The following is a 12,895-nucleotide window of genomic DNA, read 5'->3' on the forward strand; positions in this document are numbered from 1 at the left end:
GAAGAAGCAAGAAGGACACAGGGGGAAGGAAAAAAAGAAACAGACTTTGAAAATCTTATTTCTTCTCTGCAATTCTCAGCTGAACTTTTGTCTGGGTAAAATTAAAAAAAAAAAAAAAACCAACCCACAACAACAACACCAAAAAAACCCCACAAACCCAACAAAAAAATCCCCACATTTAAATGCATCAGGCTTACTCTCTATTGCAGGGGGCATAGTGAACCAGGATTCTCGCTGTTTTCTGGTCTTTTCAGCTTGGCAAGCAGTTTTTTTGTGGCCTTATCTACTACAGTCATTGTTTTTTCTTCCCATATATTGGTCAATCACCTTGTCTCAGGAGATCAATGGATTATTTTAAATGTCTGTCTTCAGACGATTTTAATTTGTGTTGATCGTGTAAATCATATTTCTTTCATATAAGTACCTCAAATGTTGTACCTCTGAGTTTAACACACTTATGAAGCTGTCCTATATTCAGTATTTGCAAAGATAATCTTTGGGAAGATTCTACTTACTAAGGTACAAAGAGTTAAGGGAGGTCATATCAGTTCATCTGTATCAGTTGATTCATACAGGTTAAAAGTAAGTTTTAAAAATAAGCTTTACTTTTAATCATGGTTTTATCTTCAGACATAATACTGCTCCTCAACATGCTGTAGTTTCATATGTCTCTCTCTTTTGTGCCAGGGCTGCGTTTGAGCCTGTCATCTCATTCTGTGTTATGATGTACGTATATAAGTTGGTACTGAATTTATTGATTGATGATATAGTTTTTAAATTGTTTCACTAAAAACTCTTTCAACAGGTAAGATTTTGGTACTGGTTATCTCAGGATTCCCAGCTTTCCGTCTTTAAGAGAGCTTCATTGGACGGAAGTTTGGAAAAGTTGCATGACATTTCAGGATTGTCTGAGATGCAGTGGACAAAAGTGAATATACCTATAGAAAGTGCAGCTGAGGACTTACCATTTCAGGTAATTAGAAATTCCATTTACAATACTTTCAAAAGTTACTCTAATTTGGCCTTTAGAATTAATTTGCTTTTACATTGAAATATAAAAATAATTTTTATTATTCAATACTCAATAAAAAAAAATTCAATTCAGCTCTTTCAACAGATGTGGCAGTTAAAGAACATCACCATTGTGTCAGTATTGCATGCACTAGAATCACCTTTTTGTAATAAAAATCAAGTATCTATAGTGTAGTAGCTTTTAAAAAATGAACTTGCTTTAAAAACTGCTGATCAGAGTGAGGGCCTAATTATGTTGGCTAAAGGCAGGAGAAGTGCATATACTTCAATTTGCATCATTGATCACAGAAACAATCAGAAATTTTTGAGTTTAACTTTATTTTACATAATCTCAGGCTGGTTCACTTTACTAGAACTTAGAAAGGAACTGTTAGGGGAATCAGCAACTCAAATATAAGGATTTAGCAAATCAAAATTCCAGTTTTGGTCTTTTCATTTTTTTGTGTCGTCTATAAAATGGTCTAAAAGAAAGGGCACTCGATTCTCATTATTGGTAAGTTATGACTGAACTTTACTTCCTTTTGTGATCTCCTGAATATTTCCTTGTATTTACCAATGCATCCTTACAATACTTACATCTACTGTACCACATATTGTTGACTTCAGCAGGCATAGTAAAAAATGAACACAGTTCAATGGAGTTGTAAACCATCATACTCAGTAACCCTGAATAGCTCACCTGAAAAGGTGTATAATCTAATGGTTCCACCAGGAAGACAATTCATTCAAGTACTGATGGCTGTTACCAGTTTAGATTGAAGCAAGATCATCTGGGTTGCATAACTTTCCATAAGCAAAGGTAGTTATGTTTTTGACAATTGAGGATTAAATTTGTGACTTTGATCAAATCTCAATCACAGCTTTTGCTGGCCAGTATTCGGAGTTGGTTGTAGGCAGTATTTACTTTCTGTGCAGATGTTGTAAATGATAAAGGAATATATATATGTCTTTTTATCATGTCACCTTTAATGAGCTAATGTATTTATCTTTACAGATTATTTTACGAGCTACTATTCTAACAACAAATGCTACTGTTGCTGTTGATGACATCAGTATAACAGAGGAATGTGGAGTTGCGAATAAATCACTTCCAGGTGTCAACCAAGAAAGTAAAGGCAAGTTCTGTGGTTTTCAATACGTTTTCACCGATGTCTCTTATGTATAACAGTGATTCAACTGACAGCTTCAAGATACCTTTAAGAAAGGAACGGACAACCTGAGGAGAATGTCCATACTCTGTAATCGATCATCTATAACGAAGACTCTCATCCTGCATTACACACTAGCTGTTTTAAGTAGTTTGCCCTAGTTCTGTGAAGTGAGCTGTGGTGGGAATTTTTAGATACCACTTACTATGTATCACCTGCCTACATTCACACTTGGATGCAGAGAAGAAGCAAAGTAACTTCTGTCTTCCACTGAAGAGCAAATTCCACTGCATTATCTTTAGGGCAAGAGGGTTCTTCCATCATTACTGTCAAATACCTAACATACATAAAGTGCCAATGGATGGAGATATAAAATAATGTAACCTTGAGACCGCTGCTTCTGGTCCTCTGGACTTAACAACTACTTTTCTAAAATGACATAGACACATATGCATTCAGTCGAAATGCTGATGGATTATACCCAGCAGATAGCTGAACAACTTCTTTACTGGAAAATTTAAAGCCATAATACAAAACTTCAGTGTTGTGTTTTTAAGGCTTCTCTGATCCCTATATATGGTCTGATTGATGGTAACTAGGTATTTGAAGAAACATTAATTTGCTTTAATTATTTTCTTTACAACTCCCCTGTTCATCCACCAGTCACAAAGACATTATTTGCAGAAAGGGGTGCTTTTTAAAAAAAGCTCTGTCTGGATAGCTATATGAGTATCTAAAAAAAGGTAAGTTAAACAAGAAAGATGAAAAGCTGCATGTCATTCCTCTCACTTGCTCTCTTTCCAGAAGTCTACTGAAGTAAAACTTGTAGTCCTTGGCTTTTTGTTTCCTCATTCATTGAAATTTGGGGTGTTTTTTAATGTGTAGATTGAGTTGCAAGTAGTGGAGCAACATCCAACTTATGGCTTCTTGGAATTTTCATTGTGAGCTGAACGCAGAGAAACCACTGCTACAGCAGAAAGCTTTTGTGAAAGACCTGCTCCTAACTGTGGGGGAAACAGCAGGCTGCTGTACACAGCAGCTCCACTCCCAGCTGGAGCCTGGCGGTGTAACTTTAAGGTGGCTTTGACATTATTCTCCACAATATTCAAACATTTGTGTGAAAAATTATGTAGTTTAAGACCATCAGAAGTTAATATCAGTTGTGTGTCTTATCAGTTGCAATATAATCTAGCTCACTTCATAGGTGATACTGCGTCCTTATGCTGAGTACATTACTATAGTCAGACTATAAAAAGCACTTTTTAGTATTTTATATATATATTTATTTATATATTCTTTTCTGATTTTTAAGGGGAAACAGAATTTGCAGATGCTCATTCTTCATTGTTTTACTGTCCACTGGGATTTTTTTCCTGTGGGGATGGACAATGTATTTCATCTGACAAATTTTGTGATTTTACACCTGACTGTTCAAATAGCCATGATGAAGCCAAGTGCCGTAAGTGAAAATTTAAGTATCTATGTTGTTAGGTTCCTGTGACTCTGTGTGTTTGTCCTACTTGCCAGATTTTCATGACTTCATAAATGTTATAATTTCATTATAAGTAAAAGATATTGAGAAATTGTTACTTTATTTTGTTTTCTTCTGAATTTTTACCCTTTTATTTTCTGTAGCAACTACTTCCCCCTTAGCATAAAACCCAGAAAAAAGGTCTTTGATTATTTGGTAGAAAATCTTGCTTAAAATACCGTATTTTATTTTATATCTCTTAAGATGCTAAATATCAGGTACTATTCAGTGTTATACTGAATAAAATGTTAAACTGTAATATATTGGAAGCTGATTCAGGAAGCCATTGTAGAATAAACTAAACAGATCTTGTGCACACACTTTTACACACATGCTCTCACACATACAAAATGACACAAAAAAAAAGTGAGGAAAATGTTATACTTGTACAAATTTGGAAATTCTGTGGCACCACTGTGAGATGCCTCTTCTGAAAGGGTAGACGGTCCTACAATTAGACCTGAGAAACAGTGAGATAAGAAACATGAAAAAGGGAGTGGTCACAGACTCGCATTCAAATTGTATAGTTTGTATGCTTAACTTTGATGTGAGGATGCCACAGTGTCACGGGTTGAGGCTGGGCCAGCTATTAACAAATGACAGACGCTCTCTATTAACCCCTCTCCCCTCCCAAAAGGGAAAAGGAGAGAGAACAAGGGACAGAGACTTTACAGTTTGGAAAAGAAAACTAAAACAGCTTTAATGAAACAATAACAATAAAAGAAAACAGAATAACAAGAATAAGGAAATAATGAAATATATGCAATATGTACAAATATATACAAATAAGTACAAACCCAATACCAAACCCAACATCCCCCCACCATGATAACGATACACCACCACCGACACTGCAGGGCAGGCACTGGGGCAGTCCCAGGCTGGACTCCGCAGCAGACAGGAATGGGATGCAGGAGCTGGACTCAGGCACTGGATTCAGGGATGCATGGATTGGGATCGACGACAGAAGAACAGATAGAGTCCTCCTCAGATATTGGCCATCGAAGAAGAGAAATTGACCCTCGTGATCTCTCAGCTTTATACTGAATATGATGTATATGGGATGGAATACTCTGTTGGTCAGGTTTGGGTCATCCATCTGGTTCGCTCCTCCCTGCAGGTGCGACCTTTTATGTGCTTGCGACCGTTTTCACTCCCGGCACCCCAACATGGAGTACAAGATTTAGCAGTGACCTTGGTCACTATAAGGACAAGTATAAGCAAGGGCCTTTCTGCATCCCATTCCTTGGTACGAACTATAAACATCAGGCCTTATCACTGCTAGAAGCAGTCATTGTCTGGAAAAACATGCTGCTGTTTCAGAAAATGCCATTAGTTAGAGGAGACTTAACTGAAAAGTTAAAGCACTAAAACAGAATTAGTTCTGGTTTAGCCCAAAGCAGGACACACAGCTGGACTGGTAAATAGAGGATCTGTACACAGACATGGTCACAGATATAATTTAGGTTCTGTCAATATTTTCTGTTCAGCTGTGCTGTGACTCTTGTCTGGGCTTCACGCCTGGGTTTTCCCTGCATGGAAACTAACCTCTGGAAACTAGAGGGAGGTGATGTGTCTCTGAGTCCCTCTCCTCTGTCCAGTCAGAAGGGAGCTTGTTTCAAGGCCTCTAACTTGTAATTTCAAAAGTCTTTTTGATTCATTCAGTTACCTGCTCTGCATAAGAAATCATGGTTATACTTTCTGTCTTTGAAAACGAGTCTCTTGCTTTTGCATTGAACTATCAACTATGTGATAAAAGTCATGATACATTTTCAAAGGGAGTTGCCATGAGCAATATTTAATACAAGGGTTTTTTTTAAAAAAATAGAGCATGATGGTTTCTAGCATTCCCACAAATAACAGAAACATTGTACACAAGATCCTTATAGTATTTTCTGACTATGCTGTGTTACGCATCACAAAGCATTAACTTCTTCACTGGTACTAATACAATCCAAAATCCATGCTTATATTTTATAGTTTTTATTAGGAAATCTGGGAGGTGTTACTCAGATAAACAAAAGTCTATTCGACTTTTATCAGATAAAAGAAATAATTTCAGCTTGTATTTCTATTCAAATAATTTCTCTACAGTTCTAGTATCTGATCTTTCTTGTCTAGGGCACTAGTGTCCAGTGTTTTACTTATTTGAAAAGGTTTGTATCCAAAATATACAGAGATTGAAGTTAGCAAACTTCATTCTGTTTTATTAGGTAACTGGTTGATTAGTTAAAACCAGAAATAACCACTAAATGTTCACTAGGCAGAATATCTTTCCTCTTGTGGGCCAGAGTGAAGATGGGGCAAAAATTCTGCTGGTACCATAGAATAGTCGAGCTTGGAAGTGATCTCTGAAGATCATCCAGTTAAACCCGGCTGCTCAAAGCAGAGTCCGCTGGAGCAGGATGCCCAGGACATCACATAGCTACACAGCTGCTCAGGGCAATATGTTCCAGCGTTTGATCACCCTTACAGTACCGCAACAAGTGTCTGTTGCTTCTGCTCATTTCACTGGGCTCCACTGAGAAGAGTTTTCACTTCTTTACTCCCTCCCTGCCCACGTTACTCATATTAAAACTCCTATTACGTTCTATCACTTTTTGATTTACTTCATGGGTTTTGTGCTTTTCTTCAAAACGTGCTTACACATCCTATGTATTATTGGGTTATGATAGTCTGGATTATTCTCCCATTACGCTTCTTAAACCAAGGCACTGGGATTTTGTTCTCTGACCAAATAACAACACTTCTAATTCAATAGTTTAAATAAAAACATTCTAAATAGATTTGGTTGCATGTAACATCTCTTTCACTGCTCTGGGGTAGCAGTTAACTGTTAGCTTTTAATAAAGAAAACTAAAATCTACTGTTTTAATGTCAAATATCATAGAATCACAGAATGGTTTGGGTTGGAAGGGACCTTAAAGACAGTCTCGTTCCAACGCCCCTGCCATGGGCAGGGACACCTTCCACTAGACCAGGTTGCTCCCAGCCCCATCCAACCTGGCCTTGAACACTGCCAGGGAGGGGGCAGCCACAGCTTCTCTGGGCAACATGTGCCAGTGCCTCACCACCCTCACAGTGAAGAATTTCTTCCTAATATCTAATCTAAATTTACCCTCTTTCAGTTTAAAGCCATTACCCCTCGTCCTATCACTACCCTTCCTGACCAAGAGTCCCTCCCCACCTTTACTGTAGGCTCCCTTAAGTACATCCTTCCTTTTAGCTATTCAGTCTGTGTTTCCATTTCAACATTATACCTAAAAGTGAAGATAAATGTCCATTTAGTTATTTAACCGGTCCTAGATTATCCTTAATATGGCAACTGAATTTCTTTCTTTTTTCTCTAATTATATGACTGAAGAAACCTTTATTATACCCAAGTCTCTGTGCCCAGGCGATACAGTAACAGTCCCATGCTAAAGGTTAAACTATGGAGCTGTTATAAGTATACTTAATGTGATTGTTGCTCTAAATACATTGCTTATAAATCACTGTTGTACTGTTGAGCTGGCTCAGTCTGTGCATTACACACACTGCAGCTTATAATAAGGGAATCTGAACGAAGGCACACAAATGGCTCTGCAAGTGGTTTGGAAAGTTGACTGTTTCCAAGCAATAAACTTGCCTTTCAGCATGTTAGTCTGGTAGTCTACGGCACTAGAATAACTCTTATAATTCTTCTCAAATTGTATTTCACCATCTTTGTGCCTATGCAGTGTACCATTACTTTCTACATTGTTATGTATATTCTTGTAATTGGATGAAAGCATTTAATTTTTCTCAGCTACTTTTCCTAATTTCTTAGCTTGGCTAAGCACAGATGTTTTGTCGACTTCACCAGTTACAACTATGTTGTTCCTTTCATGAATATTAACATTTTATTCCACAATATTCTGTCTGCTGGTGACTCTTGGCTCCTTAAACTTGTTAATGTAAATTTTTCCTCTTGGTATGGATCACAGAATCACAGAACAGTAGGGGTTGGAAGGGACCTCTGGAGATCATCTAGTCCAACCCCCCCTGCTAAAACAGGGTCACCTAGAACAGGTTGCACAGGAACAGATCCAGACAGTTTTTGAATATCTCCAGAGAAGGAGACTCCACAGCCTCCCTGGGCAGCTTGTTCCGGTGCTCTGTCACCCTTACTGTAAAGAAGTTTTTCCTCATAGTGAGGTGGAACTTCCTGTGCTCGAGTTTGTGCCCTTTGCCCCTTGTCCTGTCACCGGGCACCACTGAAAAGAGCCCAGCCCCAATCTTCTTGACACCCGCCCTTTAGATATTTATAAGTGTTAATAAGGTCCCTTCTCAGTCTTCTCCAGGCTAAAGAGCCCCAGGTCTCTCAGCCTTTCCTCGTAGGGGAGATGCTCCAGTCCCCTCATCATCTTAGTAGCCCTGAAGACCGGGCAAGGATATTGCATAGGCTTAAAATATCTTTTTAAAAAAATATCTTTTGCAATATTTTTCGTTTAAATCTTTTTCTCTTACATTCCAGGAAGATGACTTTCTTAGGTGCTCAGTCCACCAAGTCCACGGAACAACCAGGGTCTCCGTGTGATTTTCTCATTTCACAACATCAATCCTTGAGTCATCTCTTGATTTTTCATTACCTCTCAAATATGTTCTCCTTTCTGTGAGGAGTGGAAGAATTCAGTTGAAGACCTCCACTTCTCAGACTATCTTTCTTACCTCAGTGTAATTTCTGAGCTCCCAGTTCTTGCAAGAAACTATCTTTGTTACTTCTCTTTATATACAAGACTGTCCCTGAATTTGCTCAACTTTGGTCTTAGAACCACATTTATTATCTTGATACTGACACATGATGAGATTATTCTTTCTTCCAGGTTTCTAGTTACATTCTTCGAAAATACGTGTCCTGGACTGAAAAAATAATTCAAATTTATTCTGATTAGTTGAGAAAAGTGGAAAAAAAAAACCCCAAACTATTAAATGTTCTTTTTCTTGAGAGCTGCTGCTCCTGACTATTAGCTCACGGCTTTTCTTCTACAGCTGAAGAATTTACTATGGCTATAAAGCTATTATACATTACTTCCATACATTAAAGCAGGAGAGCAATGCAACTGCATTTTTCAAGCTGCAGATTTACAGCAGTGACCTAACATACCTATCACATTGTGTGTTTGTGCTCTGGAAGATGAATGTACAGTATAACTTCTCAGGTCTACATCCTATGCATTTGGTGGAGTCTAATTGCTCACTTTTCCAACCTAAGAATGATGATGATGGAATAGGGAATAAGATCAGATTGGAAAGCAATCTGGTATATGTTCCTGGTATTCTGTCTGACCTTTGGCAGGTCAACCCTCATGCTGTCTTTTGTATTTTTTTTCTCTCTCAGGAATGATAACATAGTTTTATATATAAAATAAATAGAAAATAATTTATATTTGGATTAAAATGTAGCATATACACATAATATTGTTTTGTATTTGTCTTTATAAATGAAATATGCATTTAATAGTTATTATTTCTACGGTGTACAATCTAGGGCAGCATAAGCATGCTAAAGCTAGTCTTAAATTAGGTGGTTCATAAACTGGACATAATCTATATGTTAATACAGGGATTTATGTAGCTTAATCTGACTTAGAAGGCAAATAAAGAAAATGATGCATGTGTCATTTCTTAAAAACTGCTTTGGTGGCATAATTGTTTAACTGTAAATATTATTTGGTTTCTAAAGTCTATCTTTGTATGAGTGACAAACTTTTCCTTAGTACACAAGAAACATTCCCTGTATTATCCATTACTACCCTTGCCAAAGCATAAAACTTCTGCTGTGGTTATAAGTTAAGTCTTCAAAAAATCTCTTTTTTTAAAGTAAAAAATCCTGTATGCCAAATGTCTCTCATATGCTTGCTACTCCTTCATTTCAGCCAGGCAAATCAGTAATTTTTAAGGGTGCATCCAGGAACAACAGCCAGCTCATAAGGATGGGCTTGCGTTGAAGGAGTGAAAAGGTTGTCAGCTTGTAAATTGGAAAAGAGACCTAAGACTGGAAGTGCATAGACTGCATTAAGATCCATCTGTGGAAGTTAAATGGGGAAGGGATGGGGCTAAAATGCCATCTACAGAGACAGAAAACCAGCTTTGGTTGTGAAAAATAAATGGCTGCAAGGGCTGCATTGCTTGAGCTTGCTAGTGTGGGAGAGCAGTAACTGGAAGAAGGCAGGGCAGGGTGGACACAGGTTGTGCAGGAAGGATTAAGACCAGCTGGTCAAAGAGTCAATGATACAGTGTCAGGAGAGATAACGATAATGAAAGATCAAATATTCATTAAGAGAGAATAAAACAATGAGAGAATGGGAATGAAGAATACGGATGTGGAGCAGTGATACTTTGGGGCAGGCATCAGTGTAAATTGTGCCAGTGAGTGGCAGAGAACAGAAACCATGTGAGAGGACTTGGAACAAGGAGCTGTCTGGGGAAATGAGGAAAGCCAGTGAGGACCTCCAGATTTCCAGTGAGACTAGGACTGAAATAAGGGGTCAGAGAAGAGCAGTTGTAGAATAGGTAAAAGGGGAAATAGGCTGAGGAAAGGAAGAGCACTGAGGAAAGAGCAAGGGCATTCTCCTGCCAGAGACCACACACACTTTCAGAATTTCTATAGAATCCAGAAGTCACGAATCTTACTTTTCTGCTTCTGTCAGCGAATGTCTATGTAATATTTTTTGGGGAAAAAAAGTATATCTCACTGTTGTATCGTTCCTCCCATCTAGTTTCATGCAAATTGTGCACTGTGACAGTAAATATTGCATGAGCTTCTGTGGCAAAGAACACAGAGTAAGTAACAAGATGGCCTGTACAATGCCCATTAGACCTTATTTTCATTTAGTTCAGTAAACCCAGGAACTTTCCCCTTCAGTTATGTAGAAGAATAATTCTAATGGATGTAGAAAGCCAAACACTTGATTGTTAAAGAATACATAATTTTCTTTTTTTTTTCACCTGGACGTGGGTACCCATCAGCCTAAATCACCAGGTTATTGTGGTGTTTAATTCTCTTCAGACTTCATTAATGTTTTTGAATGAAGACGACATTTGGCTCTAATTTGCTATATTTCCAATGAAAATGTCAATCAAATATAATTTTATTATTTTGGAGGCTTTTATTTTTTTAGGACTGTTTCCCATATCAATACATTGTCACTCACACTCAGAACCTGAGAAGCATTTGCAAATGACAGTGTTGTATGAACCAAAAGCTCTTCAGAAAATGTCAGATTTACTAAACTGGTGATTTTGGATGTTATTTCACTTAAAATGCTGTTATGAAACTGCCTTTAGTTAGACAATTGCATATCTGCCTCACTGCACACTGCACACTGCTATCAAAATTGGAGACATGTAGTGAAGATTATTTTCATATCATTATTTGGAAAATAAATTTTAACAATTACATGTGACAGTACAGTTGTTTTTTTCTGGACAATATTTGGGTTAAATGCAGGGTTGATTAGTGTTGCATGTGCTACCACAGAATTTATTTTCCCCCGGTAAAAATTTCAATCTTTGCAAGTCCTACAGCTAAGTTAGTGTTAGGAGACATGTAGTGCAGTTAGCTTGTTAAAAATGTGGATACACAGTGAAATCACTAGATTTATTTATAACAAAATCTTTTCCCTCTGCATATTTTGCCTGTCTTATATGCAAAACTCTTTGTCATTTCACAAGAAATATACACCTGTGTGTTACATTTACATATGTCCTGTGTTATGTTTACAAGTCATGTTTATCTATTACTAAAATGCCCACCTGACTGAAATCGCAAGAAGGTCTGTTGCAATTTAATCCCTATTGAAATGGATTTCCCATCAGAAATTAGCAGAAGAAAATGTTCTGAAGTGCTTTGTTTCCTGTAGCCATCCGTAGAGACAACTGTATCTGTCTGTCCTAAATGATTGTTAGATTTAAACTATGATTTTATATATATGAGAATATCATCACGCAAATTAGGTTGGCATTCAATTTTTCACTCTAAACCTTTATGTGGAAGTAGGTTGGTTTTGCGTTTTGTTTTGTTATTTTTTGGTTGGTTTTTTTTTTTTCCCAAAACTGTAGTCGATGATATTTGGGGATGGATAGTGAGGGAATAGGGAAGTTTAACTGGAATTTTGTAAAGATCAAACTTGTTCGACCTTCAAATAGCAAGTTGTTTTTTGCCTCTTTTTACGGATTAGCATTGCTTATTACTGACGAACTTTTGCAAGATTTTTTTTAGTTGACCGCTATTCATTTTTTTACTGTAGAATTCAGGCCAGTGCACCTACAATGTGCAGTGTTATTTGAGTGTGTATATATCATGACATTAGCAAATAGTAGCTGTGATAAAAACCATAAATATGGGAAGACAGATGTAATACTTTTCAGTGTGTTGCGTTATAAGGGTGGTTAAAATAACTTATTAGGATGAGTATGTCCAGAGTTAAACTGGTTTTATTTCCTAGTTAGGAAGATTGTCTTCTTTATGACATCTAGCTATAAGTTTCTAGATTTATCTTAAAAAAAACAATTAAAATAAAAACGTTTAAAGTCTACTGGCATATTAGAGCCTTTTTAAACAGCTTTTAAACAAAAGAAAACTTGCAAGCGAGTAATGATGATAACATCTTTTCACCTGGATTTTCTTTTATAATGTGTTCTGCATAGATATACATGGGCTGAGAGACAGGAGAGATTTTGGGGGGATGTAAAGATCGGTGAACTTGCAGTCTTGCAGAAATGCTTATGTCTTAAACAGTTGGTTTTAAATACTGTTTTCAGCAGGACTTTCTTAAATTCTTATTAGGCATCATTCAGTTTACAGAGAAGCTGTACATCTGATTAGTGAAGGCCTTTGGGTGAAGCTCCTCAAAACAGAAATTCTCTGCATAAGAACCCAAAATCAGAAAGAAATCTAGAGTTTTGTGGTAACAAGTCAGCTCAGAGAAAGCAAAATCTGCTGAAGATGTAAAGGCTGCTTTCTTAAAACATCAATAAAGCCAACTGCTCTTAAATGCTATGCTCACGATATCACAGGTTCCTTCATGATTGTTAAAAAAGATGCTAAAAAGGGCAGCAAAGAAAAATACAAATTGTATATAAGGATGTCTTGGTTGTTCCTGTGAGACAGCTGTTTTACCCAACTGTTATAAAACAGCAACTTGTTCTCAGCCTCCCCATG

General features: G+C 37.2%; 1 protein-coding gene across 1 annotated transcript in view; it reads left to right on the forward strand.

The window, feature by feature from the left end:
* MALRD1 (MAM and LDL receptor class A domain containing 1) overlaps positions 1–12,895 on the forward strand; it is a 268,374-nt gene that overhangs the window by 43,710 nt on the left and 211,769 nt on the right. Inside the window, exons 12-14 of the mRNA XM_086467325.1 lie at positions 806–973; positions 2,027–2,147; positions 3,493–3,639. Coding sequence (XP_086323451.1) covers positions 806–973; positions 2,027–2,147; positions 3,493–3,639 — 436 coding nt within the window. The remainder of the gene's footprint in view (positions 1–805; positions 974–2,026; positions 2,148–3,492; positions 3,640–12,895) is intronic.

The sequence above is a fragment of the Leptosomus discolor genome, chromosome 6 (assembly GCF_034619465.1).
Source record: "Leptosomus discolor isolate bLepDis1 chromosome 6, bLepDis1.hap2, whole genome shotgun sequence".
Taxonomy (NCBI): Eukaryota; Metazoa; Chordata; class Aves; order Leptosomiformes; family Leptosomidae; genus Leptosomus; species Leptosomus discolor.